Source organism: Garra rufa, chromosome 22 (assembly GCF_049309525.1).
Source record: "Garra rufa chromosome 22, GarRuf1.0, whole genome shotgun sequence".
Taxonomy (NCBI): Eukaryota; Metazoa; Chordata; class Actinopteri; order Cypriniformes; family Cyprinidae; genus Garra; species Garra rufa.
In genome coordinates this window covers 32,515,540-32,531,931 of record NC_133382.1, presented here as the reverse complement: position 1 = coordinate 32,531,931, position 16,392 = coordinate 32,515,540, and the positions used below count along the sequence as shown (strand labels likewise).

Below are 16,392 nucleotides of genomic sequence, written 5' to 3'. Positions count from 1 at the left end.
ATTTCATTTCTCTCGTCTGGTCTCCTGCTCAGAAGATGTGTTTGCTGCAGTTTCAGAGAGTAGGGGTTCTACATCAGAGTTCAGATAACACATACTTGCTCCTCAAAGGCAACATTTATTTTGCTCATGTACGCAGATCAAACAACAAACATAGTCTTGTCAGTGCACCTGTTGTACTAAACTCTCCCATCTCTTTTCAGAGTTGCCTCTGTAGTCATTTTTGCACAGGTTTTCTTGATAAAACTTTCTCGTATCACATGATGCAACTTTTAAGAAACAACAAGGTGACACATAAGATGACTTCTTCCATGTTTAAGTGCTATAATCAGGTCCCCAGTGCATGTACCAATAAGACATGAAAGAGAACTTAGTTTAGTACTCACATGCCATGTGACAGCCGCTTTCTGTGTGTGTGCCTCGGATGTGTGCGCTCAGAAAACCGTATATCAGAAGTTTAAACGAATATGGTTTAAAACGCATGATTTCAGCACGATAGACATGATAATTAATACCAAACAGATGTTTTTTAGCAGAGTATCTGAGGTACAAGCTGTAAAGGCACAGCTCTATTCTGGAAAAGGGGGTGGGGAGCAGCAGCTCATTTGCATTTAAAGAGCCATGCACAAAAACAGCGTGTTTCAGCTTGCACTGAAAATGGACATTTTCAAAATTATATAATAAATGATCTGTGGGGGGTTGAGCTAAAACTTCACAGGCGCATTCTAGGGACACCTAAGACTTATATTACATAATAGATAAAAGATCTCCTTTAAGAAGCCATGATTTCCCCAAAAATTATGAACACTATTGCACAATCATCACATTGGTCTGTTGGTCTGACTAAGCATTTCAAAACAGGCCACACTTGACTTAACCAATGGTGTGAGTTTTGGGCGGGGCTAACTGTTTGATTGACCAATGGCAGGCATGGAGAGTGCTGTTTTCGAAAACGTGTTTTATTATTAGCTGATTTGCTTGTAAAATGTAATGTATAAAAGATTTGAACATTAAAATATAAATAAAAATACTAACGCAATTTTTAAACCCACTAAAAATAGACCTCAGCAAACAATAGCCTTTAAAATGATTAAAATGCATATATAATAGCAATAAGGCAATAATACATGGTTCAAACAAATAATCATATGGTTTTATTAAACAAAACAATAGAACTAATGTACATTATATACTATATCAAATACCCGCAGAGGGCGCCAACAGCCTGACGATTGTTTTTACACTTTACACCGCAATCTAGTCCTTGTTTAATATTGACTAAACAACATTTAATTCAAATGTCCACGTAATCTTTAATATTTGACCATTTCTTAATGGCAGAAATGCTTCAGACATGAAGCATTTCCCAAATTGTGTTCCCAAATCAATGTTTGACCCAAACTCATAACAATATGCAGAAATGGAGTTTGAGATGCTCCACACATGTAAATAATAACTGAGCAGCATTTAATGTGAACAGAACCGTTCTGAGAAGCACGTACATAAAGTTAACCCACACGCATGTAAATAATTAAAACACATATATTAAACCTGCTTTGCATATATTTATTTATTTAATTGTTTGTGAATTAACATTAGTATTATGCATTATTATGATTTAAATGGGTTTAATATATTGTGCATGACATACAACCTGGACATGTTTTCATGCATTTTACACGTCTCCTGTAATGACATTCAGTAGCTGCCTTTTGTCATTTTGGTGAGGCATGAAGGAGGAGAGACCGGGAAAGAACACGAGGTGACAGAAAATTACAGAGAAAAAAAAGAGTGTACCGAATTTGCTGGAAATGTGAGGCCTTTGAAAAATTACATGGCATGAGCACTTAAATTACCTCAGGGTCAGTTATTGTGTTATTTTTTTTTGGTAATGTTTTCTTGCCCTGTTTTCCTGTGCATGCAGTGCATAAAGGGAGGGGTGAACATTACAGTTTCTATTCTGGATTAGTTTGCGAATGAACAGCTCTTATTTTTTCCCCTCCGACTCTCTTTTCTACCAAAATAGCTTTAATACAAGATAATGGAGCCTTGATAGAGATTGTTATAACGTCATTAGCCATTATAAAAATCCTGGATTCAATAATATGTTCATTATTTTCTAATCCAGCACCAGATTCACTGTGTAATTAAAGTTTTTTCATATTCCAGTAGTTAAATTGTGGTCAGCATTTGCAATTTAGGCCTTGTATATAGCTATACTGCTCTTTGGGCTAAGAAGCAGATTAAACATACATTTGCTCATAAACTGATGTTAAGTTTAATTACAGCGCCTTCTGGTGGAATAAATATGCTACTACTTATGCATTGTGTTGTATTTTGTAAAAAGAATTAAGGCTACATTATGCATTAAATCTGAAATTCATTGTTCAGTAAATGCTAAAATTTTAGCTATTTTTTTATTTACACACAGTGGATTCTGCAATCTTTGCTTCTGAAGAAGAGAACATTATGCAATGCAGAGATATAATGTACAATAGTCTCATATTGATGCACATGAACCTCCATAATAGTAACAGTCAACAAACATTACGCACTAAAAACATGACTAACAACAACGAAAGCATAAAGTCAACAAACAGCAATCGTATAACAGTAAACACATAATTTATTCATGCTGCATTGCATGCTGGGAGCTTGCAAAGCCTTAGCAAATCAGAAAAAAATTGTTCAATATGAAACTGTTTGTTCAGACAGCCCTCTTAAGCTGGTTAGGATATAATTTAGGTGAATGTTTTCTCTAGAAAACAGCTTTAAAATCTTATTTGCGACTCTAAAAGCTTTGCATGGTAGATAATATGCAATGATTTTGCCTTTTACACTACCATTTGAGGTTTTCCAATTTTGTGCAGTTTAGATTTTTGGTTCATTTGCGGTCAAACAGAGTGTGATGGACTTTTGTGCCCAATGATCATGTGACCTTGTGTCATCTCAATCAGTTTTTCGCACAGTGTGTGTGTGTGTGTGTGTGTGTGTTGTATCGGCTCAATGGGAGTAGAAGATGTGATTTGTTTTTGACAACTTGCTCTTGTAGTCTCTCCAGCAGTGCATATGAAGGTGACAATACAGTCGCTGCGGGGAAAACAAGCTGCATTAACATTCAGAGACACTTTATTTCTGTGGAAAGGTAGGTGAGAGGATGCTAAGGGCCAGATCTTGTGAAACTGTTAGCGTTAGATTACATTGCTGGTGAGTGGCGTTTCAATGATCAATAATTATTATACTTTATTATATTATCAGGGCTCGAAATTAACTTTTTTTATTGGTAGCACCGGTGCTCCCAACTTCAAAAAGTTAGGAGCATCCCAAAAAATTTAGGAGCACCCAATTTCTTTTTGGTTATGCGCCGATCTTGATTCTTAATGGCCGATTCTGATTAGCACACGTACATCTCGGAGATGTCTATTTGATGTCTGTATTTACATCTGCAAGATGTAGTTTGCGCATCTGCAATACGTCTATTGGACGTTTCCTATCAGATGTCAAATAGACGTCTTTAAGATGTTTGGGATTCCGCATATGTGTAAAACTGACATCTTACAGATGCCTGCCAGACGTTCATACACCGCAGATGCTTTGCAGATCAAGAGATCTTTAACAGACATCTTGCAGACGTGCGTGTGCTATCTGAGCTGTGTTGTACAGTATATTGACACGGAGGCACCAGAATTATATCTGACAGAATGTGCGCTGTAGCACAAAATATACTATATTTCGTCAAAAGCAGATTGTGGAGACCTTTTAATTGTCCACAATAACAAAAATAGTCATATTACACACCCCTAATTGCAATGCAGTTTGTGCAACGCTGGAACAGGGTTTGGTTGAGAACACGTCCGGTTCCAAGTTAAGCGGAGCGCAGTGTCAGTGACAGGGAATGATTGACGGCTCAGGGATCGCAAAATGTCAAAATCTCTGGCAGCCCTTTGGGCAGGTACTCTTTTGGTAGCCTGAAAATTAATTTAACTAGCCCAAATAAAAAAAAATACAATTTTTTTTAAATATAGAAAATCAGATAGGAGTCTAAATGTCAATCAAAAATGTTTTCAATACACAAATATAAACAAATACCAAGGAAGGAATTTTATTTCACCATTTAGTGTAGCTGCAGAATTTTTTAATATCAATTTAAGGCAATTTATGACCCTTTTTTTAAGAGCTACACAAGTTAAATGAACAGTATGAGTGGGGTTGGACAATGTACGGTAGAATATTAAGCCATAAAATTACATGATTTATGATTCAGATACAGGCACAAAATATCTAATACAAGGGCATTTCAACCTTTATACCATTAAAAGGGATAAATCAAGTATATAATTTCTTATATTTATATAAGATATATAACATTAGTATTACTTAATTGTTTAGATTTTTAAAAGGCACATTAACTTCTTTCACATTTACACATGGATCGATAATTCCAATAATTTGACCATAAACAGCTGAAAAAATGTATTGGAAATAAAAATATTCTGTCACTAGGGGGCGCTTTAGGAGCGCTGAAATATTACGGTTTCCCTAGTAACGGCTGTTCACAAATCAGCATTAACGCTGTTTATCAGACATGAAATGAAAATGCCAAGGACACGTTTCTGAGGACAGTCGGTTCCCTTCAGAGACATTCATATAAAGACATCTGTGCCGCGTTTTGACTTTGAAACGTGCAGTGCACATATTTATACAATGACATCATTGCCTTTTTGAAGATTAATCCAACCCAAACGCGATCGTCTTTCCGTCTCTTAAACTTATAATCAAGACTTTTCTTATACTATTTTACATATTTACAACTTTTTATGGCCTTACATTTGATACAAAGAAATTGAGGAGTTTTAAGGACCTGCAGAAGTCCTCTACTTTACCCGTCTCTGCCCGTCTGACAGTCCGGTGAAACATTCTGGTAGCCCGACTGGAAACACAATAGCCCCGGGACGTCGGGCTAGCGATTTTGCGAGCCCTTCCTGCATAATATCTGCATTTAAGGTAATAATGTGAAGATGAAGTTTAAATAGTTATGTAATGTTGGAGAAACCGTCACTGTATCAGCTCACAGCAGTCTGTGCAGTTACGTTAGTTCGGCTAGCGACAGTTTGGAAACCGAGTCGCACCACACTCATTTCTCTCACTCGCACAAATGCTTCCAAATATAATGAGAGGTCGCACAGATTAATTTTTGGTCGCATATGCGACCAAAATGGTCGCAATTTCGAGCCCTGATTATTATAATTTATTAATCATAAACAGATCCCCAGATGTAATTAGAAAAGCTTGTGCTGTCACAAGTGTAATGGCAATGTGAGAGTTAGGCATGAAAAGAGAGACCAAACCATAATTCCACTGTTTACAAAATGTTAAGAAATGCTTCAAATCTTGAAATAATCTTCTTCTCACTTCCTAGTGAGTGTCATGGAAACAGAGTTAAAATTAACTCTGTAAACATATTGTTTGACTTCTGTTCAGTATGCTTGTGGATATTTTTCTTCCATTGTAATATTGTTTTATTCAAAGGATTTTATGGTCTTTGTATTTCTTTCTGTATGTGTGTTTGTTCATGATCATGGTATTGTTATGAATCTACCCACACATCTAAATTATTTTGCATAGAATTACAAACTTAGTAAGCACTCGTTGCCATGACAACTGAAAGTTAACAAGAAGTATGCGAGCGTCTCAGTATAGTCCTGGAATTCTTGCATATTTTTTTTTTATATTACTCAAGTATCTAATTGTCTCCAAGATGGCATTTATTTAAATATTCTGAAATATTATTGCAATTTAAAATCACTGTTTTCTATTATAATATATTTTCAAATGTAATTTATTTCTGTGATGCAAAGCTGAATTTTCAGCATCATTACTCCAGACTTCAGTGTCACATGATCCTTCAGAAATACTTCTAATTTGCTGATTTAGTGATGTGCTGCTTAATATTTTTGTAAAAATTGTGATCCATTTTATCAGTACCCATTGATAAATAGAAAGTTCAAAACAGACCTCAAAATGGGGTCTTATATTTAGTATATATTTAGTTAAGGGGGTAGTTCACCAAAAAAATGAAAATTCTGTCATTAATTACTCACCCTCATGCTGTTCCAAACCTGTAAGACCTTCGTTTATATTCAGAATATTGTTCATCTACTCTACAATTGATTTGTTTGAATTGTTGAATACATTTATTTTTTTTCACTCAAAGACTATTCTTGTAGCCTCATAAAATTACAGTTGAACCACTGATGTCACATGAACTATTTTGTCGATGTTCCTGGTACATTTCTGGACCTTGAACGTGGAAGGACCCTTGCTGTCTGTGGAGGGTCAGAAAATGCTTGGATTTCATTAAAAGTACCTTAATTTGTGATCCAAAGATGAACGAAGGTCTTATGGGTTTAGAACAACATGAGGGTAATTAATGACAGAATTTTCATTTTTTGGCTAACTATCCCTTTAATTTATTTAAGTCTATTTGACTCTAGTGTATATCAAATACTTTATATTTGAACAGTGAAGAATGGTCATGTCAAAGTGACCCAGACTTGGTGCATTTAATCATCAGTAGGCTGACATGTAAGTAATAACCCGCTGAATTATGTGTCTGGGTGAAGCAAAAGCAAGCACAAGAGAGTGTCATTTTGGCAGTCTGGTACTTTCGAGAACAGCAAGGTTTTTCCTCAAGTGCTAGCTTGTGAATATGTCTTGATTTGTCATAGAAAGTGTCAGGTACATATTTCAAAAACTCAGAAACACCAAAAGCATACAGGAGGTTTTGATCACGTTGGTCCTGTCTGCAATATCTGCCTCAGTTCTTGAGGGGGAAAATAAGATGAGCTTGTCTTGTAGCACCACAGGGTAGGAAATTACTGAGGGCTTGTGGCAAAAGTGCACCATAATTTCAAGACCACGCAATTAAACAACGTATTACGGCTGTCGAGATTAAAATAATATGCGAAACAGAATGAAACGCGTCAATTCGCGGAATTACAGTACATTGATTCGCTCACACTGCATCACTGTTTTGTGGAGCGATGAGCCTTATAACCAATCAAACGCGTTTCTGTTGTATTTAGAAGTTCTTTGGCCAATCAGAGGCGATTAGCTTAGTCAACGCTAAAAACGTGCTGAAGCGCTTAGATTGCGAACAGTCGTGAATTCCCTCATCATAAACAACACAGTGCAGATACGATGTAAATAAAATATTATTTATGTAGCTTCAATGATTATAACGGAAGTTTTTGCATAATTGGTGGTAGACTTGGCTAAGGTCATAAGGTCAATAATCTATAAAGAGCAATAAACTATACAATAATGATTTCTGTATTAATATTGCAGCCCTATGAGCTCCTGTTTTTTTACATGTATAATTTAGATAGGCTACAACTTTAAACAGTCTTTTGTTATTGACAACAATTTTAAATATTGAAGTAAGTAATTGGTTAATGTAAGTATTTGACATTAAAAACAGCATATTTTGCTTTAACATACAAACTTTCGTTTCTTTAGTACTTACTAAGTCAGCAAATCAGTGCTTTCGAAACATGGAAATAATGTCTCGCTGACAAAGAGTGGGACTGCAACATCAGTGTTTATCCCACGAAAACACAACTTATTTCATTACCAAGTTTTATTAGCTCATTATCTTTGAGGAAGATTCCTTGTTTGATTTACAGTTTTAGTCTGCTTTGTGTCATTTCTCAGCCCACTTGGCAATAACTCATCACTTAGCATTTATTTTACTGGTAAACACCAGGCTGTGCTCAATAGAGAGCAGCTGGCGTTTGCCATCCACACCCTTTTCTCTGAAGTAACACATATAAACAAAGCGTCATTAGAATGATGTATTCCGTGTGCTTCTAATACTATACACACAAGCCATAGTTGCATCAGATTTATGAATTTCAGATACCGAAAGAGCTAAATCAGTTTCACAACTCAAGGTTGATGTAGTGTACTGTGTCTAATGCTCAACTTAAATTCACACCTATTAAAAACTTTGATGTATTTTTGTTGGCTTTTTACCGTCTGAAATTAGTTCCACATTTGTTCTTGAGCACTCATAAAGGATTAGTAAACATCCAAACAAAGAGCTTGTTCACGTAGTGCTCGGTCATCCCGTATTGAGGATAATCAGCCATTGGTCACGGTTAAGATGTGACTTTCCTCCTGGGGGTGAGAAGAGAAAACAAGCCTCTGTGTACAAGAGTAGCTGGAAGGCTTGAACGTCCCTTAAACATCTTAAGTCTTTTCCGTCTGCTTTATTTGTGTCTTTCAGGCTATTTCAGGTCAATAGTTGAAAGATATATGCAACTTTTAAAAGAGCATAGATCTGCTAATCACTTTTTAGTTTGTATGGAGATTAGTGTCTAGATTTTTGTTTTCGAAAGACTTTTGTTATGCTAAGGCTGCATTTATTTGATTAAAATACAGTTAAAACAGTAATATTGTGAAATAATACAGTGCTAAACAATTGTTTTTTATTATAAAAGATAATCTTCAGTTTCAGATGATCCCTCACAAATCATTCTAATATGTTGATTTGCTGCTTAAGAAACATTTCATATTATATTGTGAATGTTTAAAACATTGTTTTCAATATTTTTTGGACACTGATGCTTTTTTTCCAAGATGTTTTGGTGAATAAAAATGTAAAAACAACAGAATTTACTTAAAAAATTTTTTTGTAACATTGTAAACATATTTGCTGTCATTTTGAAGACGTCTCTTATGCCAAGGCTGCGTTTATTTGATTAAAATACTTTAAAAACAGTCATATTGTGAAATATTACAATGCAAAAGAATTGCTTTTTTATTTTAAAAGAGTCTTTAGTGTCACATGATCCCTCACAAATCATTCTAATATGTTGATTTGTTGCTTAAGAAACATTTCTTATTATTGTCAATGGTATAAACAGTTTTTAATATTTGTGTGGACACTGACACTTTTTTTCAGTATGTTTTGGTGAATAAAAAGTTTAAAACAACAGCATTTACTTGAAAAATATTTTTTTAATAGTGTAAAAATATTTGCTGTCATTTTAAAGACATCTCTTATGCCAAGGCTGCATTTATTTGATTAAAATACATTAAAACAGTCATATTGTGAACTATTACAATGCAAAACAATTGCTTTTTTATTTTAAAAGAGTCTTCAGTGCCACATGATCCCTCCCAAATCATATTAATATGTTGATTTGCCGGTCAAGAAACTTTTTTTATTATTGTAATTTCTCAATGTTGAAAACCGTTTTTAATATTTTTGTAGACACTACATTTTTTTTCAAGATGTTTTGGTAAATAAAAAGTTCAAAACAACAGCATATACTTGAAATATATTTTTTGTGTAACAATGTAAAAATATTTGCTGTCATTTTGAAGACGTCTCTTATGCCAAAGCTACATTTATTTGATTAAAATACATTTACACATTTACATATAAAATACATATTGTGAAATATTACAATGCAATACAATTGTTTTTTTTTATTTTAAAGTAGTTTTTAGTGTCACATGATCCCTCACAAATCATTCTAATATGTTGATTTGCTGCTAAAGAAACATTTCTTATTATTGTCAATGGTATAAACAGTTTTTAATATATTTGTGGACACTGATACATTTTTTTCCAAGATGTTTTGGTGAATAAAAAGTTCAGAACAAGAGCATTTATCTGAAATATATATTTTTTGTAACTGTGTAAAAATATTTGCTGTCATTTCGAAGACGTCACATGCTAAGGCTGCATGTATTTGATTTAAATACATTAAAACAGTCATATTGTAAAATATTACAATGCAAAATGTTGTCATTGTTGAAAACTGTTTTTGATATTTTTCTGGACACTATGATACAATCTTTCAAGATGTTTTGGTGAACAAAATATTCAAAACAACAGCATTTACTTAAAATATATTTTTTTGTAACAGCGTAAAAATATTTACCATCACTTTTGATTGATTTATTTAGTTAAATTTGAATAGTGGTGTATTTAAAACTTTTTTTCCCCCAAAGAAAAAGCATATATTGAGTTTTGACGGTTTCACTAGTTGGTTGTTAAAGACACAATATGAATACAAAGCTGAAACCAAGCAATAAAAAGTCATACTCTTATGAATGTTTTGCTCTATATATAATAGGGAAGGGTTTTACTGTTACTTCGAAAGGACAGATTTACAGAGTTCGTGCAGTTCTTTTTTCCAATGTACAAAACTTTCCTCCCACAACTGTCAGAATAGCCTGCCATCCTGAATGAGCTGCTCTCAGAACGATAAAAAGCCACATGTGTGGGTAGTTATATGGACACTACCATACTCCCTAAAATTTAGACTCCTATAATTTTTTTAAGATTCTTTTCAGATCCTGAAATGTTTCTCTCTCTCTCTCTCTCTCTCTCTCTCTCTCTCTCTCTCTCTCTCTCTCTCTCTCTCTCTCTCTGTGTGTGTGTGTGTGTGTGTGTGTGTGTGTGTGTGTGTGTGTGTGTGTGTCTGCACGCACACTTAAAAACCCTAAAACCAATGCTTGAGGCTGATTGGTTGTTCGTCATCGACAGGACACGCCCCGTCTGCAGAGCATGAGGGTTTCACGCAGTGACATCCGGTCTCTGCGGTAACTGTGAATACTTTCAAACAACCTTTTCATCTCTTGTTTTTTAAGACGTGGTTTTCGAAACTGTTCAAAACAGCGCGTTAGCAGGTTGAGGTGTGAGGTCTGTTAAACCGCTAGCAGGTAATTGCTCCGAGCCACAAGTGCAGCGCAAGAGCTCGCTGTGATCATGGTGCTGAAATCAGAAGATGGAATCGGTGAGTGGATCTCCTCAGTTTTCATATTTGCAGTGGGCAGTCAGTGGTGTTTACATATTATTGGTGTGTTTTTTTTTTTGTCTTATGTCGTCTGGGTGGTTATATGTTAATAGAAACAGGGTCGATAAATGCAACAGGTCCATTCTTTCTGAAGGGCAATGTACTGTATAACGATGTTTAGGAATGAATCATTCGTTCGAATCGGATCTTATTGGTGAATCGATTCAACCGTTGTTAAATAACCAGTCAGGGCTCGTTTCCCAAAAGCAACTATAGTTGCAATTTCTGTCGTTACCAGTAGAGTTTAGCGAAACTTTGGACCATATTTGTGTTTCAGAAACTGTTGGTTTGAGAATTAGCATCTCACTTTCGAACATGTTCGATTCGTGAACCGAGAACCGATGCTTGAGCTGACAGTGAGAACTGAAATAAATAACTTGCTTACAAATAAAAGTTAAAGTTTTTTTTTTTTACTTGAAAGAATTGCTAAATCAGTTTTGAATTGGCACTTCGACCTAAACTGTTCAAAAGAAACGATTTAGATAAATTAGTCAGACTTAAACAATACAAAAACTACCCACACATGTGGCTTTTTTTATCGTTCTGAGAGCAGCTCATTCAGTATGGCAGGCTATTCTGACACTTGTGAGAAAAAGTTTTGTGTATTGGAAAAAAGAACTGCACGAACTCTGTAAATCTGTCCTTTAGAAGTAACAAACAGTAAAACACTTCCCTGTTATATTTATATCAAAATATTCATATGAGTGTGACTTTTTATTGGCTTCAGCTTTGTACTTATATTGTGTCTTTAACAACCAACTAGTGAAACCGTCAAAACTCAGTATATACTTTTTCTTTGGGGAAAAAAAGTTTTAAATACACCACTATTCAAATTTAACACAATAAATTGATCGAAAGTGACAGCAAATATTTTTACGCTGTTACAAAAAAATATATATTTTAAGTAAATGCTGTTGTTTTGAATTTTTTTTTAACCAAAACATCTTGAAAGTGTCCAGAAAAATATTAACAGTTTCTGCAGCACATAATTTAATGTGGTGCAAGCTTAAGAATCTATCTGTCTATCTATCTGTCTATCTATCTATGTAATCCAATTATTGTGAATTTTTAGCCAGTTTCATGGATGGTGTTTCTGAGTCATTGGGAGTGGGTTATGATGACACTATAAAATAGCTCGTAATTAATATGATGCAATCAACAAATGAGTTGCTCATTTTTGTTTTAAAATGAGGTGGGTGTAAAAAGTAGATTTAATTATTAATGCTTGATTGAAAAGTCTTTTTATTACTCATTGCTTCTCTCCCTTTTGTCTATTCAGATGTGAGATATGCATGTGCTGACACAGAGCCCCTCAGTCTCATATGAGACAAACAGGATGCTCTGTTCAGAAATAGCACGGTCACACTACTGACAGATGTGAGACCGATCAGGCATAGGCCTAAAGGATAACTACCCTGATATGTTGCACCTCAAATTAAAGGCAGTTTGTTTAGAAAGTTTATTTTTAGCTTAAAAATTTGTTTAATTCCTTTTCAACAATATTTCTAGATAAAGCAAGCTGTAAAGGAGGCTTAATTTCAGTTGCAGTGAAGGCAAAAGTTTTCCATGCAGCCTTAATTAATGTGGGTGTAGTCTTTAAAAAGATTCATCTCATAAAGTAGTTTAGTGATGTTTTTAATTTTCCCTAAACTCCCTTCCTTGTGACTGTATTGACATTGGGAAGTGGGTGGCTGAGACCAATCCTCTTTCCATCCGTACCCTCCTTACCCCGGAAATCCAGGTCAGCAGTGGCTTTACTTGGTGCAACCCCAAATCAAGTCCTCTAGATTAAGTAAGTCCTGTCTCGCCCGGTTCTCCTTTAGGAGCGGCTTTTCCAGTTCTGAATTTCTGAATCCATGTCCTTAGAGTTTTCTTCTGTGTTATCGAGTGATATTTTCTGACTGAATTCAGGTTACATCTAGATCAGATTTTTTTCTGGTAAGGGAACCAAAGCTTGTCCTGTTGAGTATTTTGAGTTTATGAATACGGGTTGCTGATGGTAGAAAACAGGCCAAACAGGACTGTGATTGTGCTCTGTTTGCATTCATATTGTGAGCCGCTACTGTTTAGGGAAAACTGGACAGTATAGGATAGAAACCACGACATGCCTAAGTGCAAACACATCCATGAGGGAGAGGCATGTTTGCTTTCTGACTCGTTTATTATGGATGGAATAGAAATGAGACAAAAGTGGAGCAGAACAATTAAGTCACTTTAGTCTACACAATCTTCTTTTCTGTTGCTTTTTTTTAAAAATTGTGTCGTTCAGTAATTTTTTTAAGAATTTCCTTAACGCTTCCGATGTTGTTTTATTTATATTTTGTGTTTCTGTAGGTAAACTTTTATTGACCTGTCAGTTTTAAAATATATTGACAGCTTTGTCTGAAAATAGTGCACCTGTTGTGTTTTTTTTTGAAATAATAGATTTTTTTTGTAAGTTCTGATTGAATATTGATAAAAAATATTTATTTAAAATTTTTAAAAGTTAATAATTTGTCATTAATTGTATTTTATACACATTTATGTTATACTCGCCATTGACTGCTTTGCTTTGAGTTCCAAATCTTAACCGTTTTTTTTTATTTTATTTAATTTTTACTCTGGGGTTGGTAATTTTTTTTAAATGTGTTTGAAATATGTTTCTAATGTTAACAAAGGGTGCATTTATTTGATTAAAAAATACAGTAAAATAGTAATATTGCGAAATGTTTTTACTGTTTAAAATATAAAATGTTTTCTGTTTGGATATATTTTATGTAATTATATATAATTATTCAAATATATAATTTATTCATGTGATTTCAAAGCTAAATTTTTACCATCATTACTCCAGTCACATGATCCTTCAGAAATCATTCTAATATTCTGATTTGTTGCTCAAAAACATTTATTGTTATTATGTTGAAAACATGTTTATGTTATTTTTTTTGTTTCTTTGATGAACAGAAAGTTCAGAAGAACAGCATTTATCTAAAATAGAAATCTTTTGTAAGATTATAAATGTCTTTATCGTCAGCATATTTTAATATTTTCTGAAGGATCATGTGACACTGAAGACTGGAGTAATGATGCTGAAAATTTAGCTTTGATCACAGGATTAAATTCAATTTTAAAATGCATTCAAATAGAAAGCAGTTATTTCAAATAGTACAAATATTTCACAATATTACTGCTTTTGCTGTGTTTTGGATCAAATAAATGCAGGCTTAGTGAGCAAAAGACAATTCTTCAAAAAACATTAAAACGTTTGACTGGTAGTGTGTCACTTTAGGTCAATATAATGCATCCTTGCTGAAAAAAAAAAAACTTACTTAAACCAAATTTTTGAATGGTAGTGTATATTAAAATAACATTGGGGCAAAATTCTGTACAGCCACAGTGTGGAGCTCTTGAGTGTGCTGAAATGAGTGTGTGCCGGGGGAGGAGACAAGAGGAGAGGGTTGCAGAGAGCGATAAAGAGAAAGAACATGAGGAGGAGAGGAGGGGGTCATTTTCGGATATAGCAGAGTTTGTGCTGAGAGCAGAGCAGTCGGGATCTCAAACTGGCCGCCTCATCTTTCTGTAGCATCACTTCCACTCACACATGGAGCGCTGGAAGACCTGCATTACTGCAAGACCTTGAGAGTTAGACTTCCGCTGGTTTTTCGCATTAAGGTGCATTTTGCCGGCTAAATGGATTTCAAAAGAATTGTGAAGGCTTAGAACTGTCATTCAGCGCTTACAGGATTATTTCACACAGGTACATTGACATTTTCTTTCTTGTGCATTTAGGGTCATTTTTCTTCTTTTATAATTTGACTTCTTTCTAAATCTTAAAGCAGTGCATATGCCACATCTTAGGAAATAGAATGCACACTTTGACAAACCCAATGCCAGTTTCTATTGCAGGCCTGTGGATGGCTTTTCCCCTCACTAGCTGAATAGTCACCGTAGAATGAGAGTCAGTATGACATCTGGAAACTCGTGGCAGCCACAGGACTTGTAGCTTGTTTAGACGAAGGCTTTGTATGAGCCTCTGGGATGAGTTGATTATGCTGTTATTCTGATCTGTGGCTTGTGTTCTTTAGCTGCCTTTCTTATCAGTCTGTTTGCAGAGACAGTGCCTAGACAGAGCAAGTAGTGGGTGTTCTTGTATCAACTGATGTTTGAACCAAGATTATTGATGATAGTTGCGGTTTTGAGGTGTAGTATATTGGCTCTGTGGCAAAACCTAGCAAGCTGTCTTCTAAGGCCTTAAACATGCTTGATGTAAATATGTTTGGCCAGTGTATTGTAAATGTGGTTCTATTGGTGGTAACAAACCTCCATACTCAAGATAGAGTTGCCATCAAAAGTGTCATCAAACCGAATGTTTTTGTTCAAGGTAGCAGCCAGTTGTAAAAACACTGACAGTTTCAAGGTTAGTAGATTCAAAAATGAAAATTCTGTCATCATTTGTTGCAAATTAAGATATTTCTAATGAAACCTGAGAGATTTAGTTTAGGATTTTATTAATTTAATCACTAATCGACACAAATACACATACATCATCAAATATGATAAACGGAAACAAACAATGACGTTTCTCAATCAAGTACTTTGCTAGCAAGACCTTCAGCCGGTCCTGTGCAATGACCTGAAAGAAAAAGTGTGAAATAGTGGACTTCACTGGAACCCAAAGGGTTGAAGGTCCAAATTGCAGTTTCAATGCAGCTTCAAAGGGCTCACACAATCCCAGCCAATGAAGAAGGGTCTTATCTAGGGCTGCACGATTAATCGCACGATGTTGTGAGGTGTGTTTAGTCAATGAAGCCGGTACTTTGATTAGGAGTACAGCTCCATCACGTGCGTTCAGCGTTCGGCAATTAATACACAGAGGCGTAAATCACTGACAAGCTACGCCAAATCGCGCTCAAAATCGAATGTGATTTTAAGCGCGATTTGGCGTTAGGCTTGCCACGATAGACGGTGTTACCGGTTTTAAGACGCAACACCGGTGACATCACTTTTCCACCGTGACACCGTCTCCACTTTTTTTTTTTTTTTTTTTTTTAAGTATTCGTTTTTTTATTAAATATTTATTTGAATTGAATGGAAAATATCATTCTAAATAATTTACTTAAGACGAGAGCATGCAATATAATTAAAAACTGAACATAGCTACAATGCGTCATATTTCATTTATCACGTGAGGAGTTCGCGCTTACATATAATAAACAGCGTAAAAGTTAAGCATGTTTGGCCGAGCCCGGGGCACTCCCCCTGCCCAGGGAGAGGGATGCTGAAAACAAGAGATGATGAAGGTAAGACTGCTTGGCTATTTAAAGGGATTCTCTTGTAGTGCTTGGATACGGAGTGTGATTGCTGATGGTGAATTGGCCGTGTTAATTATCTGTGCGAGGAGTCGAATTTACAGAAAGAGAATGGCGGACTATTTAGTGTCCAAAAGCACCTGTTTGGCAATATTTTGGGTTCAAAGTTTTTTTTTTATAGTTTCGTTGTCGTCCATTAAAACAATTGACGCCGAATTGCCAATTCCCACAAA

The 16,392-nt window shown here is 35.1% G+C and overlaps 1 protein-coding gene across 4 annotated transcripts in view; it reads left to right on the top strand.

Moving 5' to 3' along the window:
• The window catches only part of cyth1b (cytohesin 1b), a 97,057-nt gene that overhangs the window by 37,323 nt on the left and 43,342 nt on the right, over positions 1–16,392 (top strand). Inside the window, exon 1 of one of the 4 annotated variants that reach the window (XM_073827986.1) lies at positions 10,592–10,808. The exons of 2 other annotated variants lie outside the window; for them this stretch is intronic. In XM_073827986.1, the coding sequence (XP_073684087.1) occupies positions 10,781–10,808 (28 nt within the window). In that variant the 5' untranslated portion in view covers positions 10,592–10,780. Of the gene's footprint in view, positions 1–10,591; positions 10,809–14,380; positions 14,608–16,392 lie in introns of those variants that run through there. One more of the 4 variants, XM_073827988.1, reaches the window with a different exon arrangement.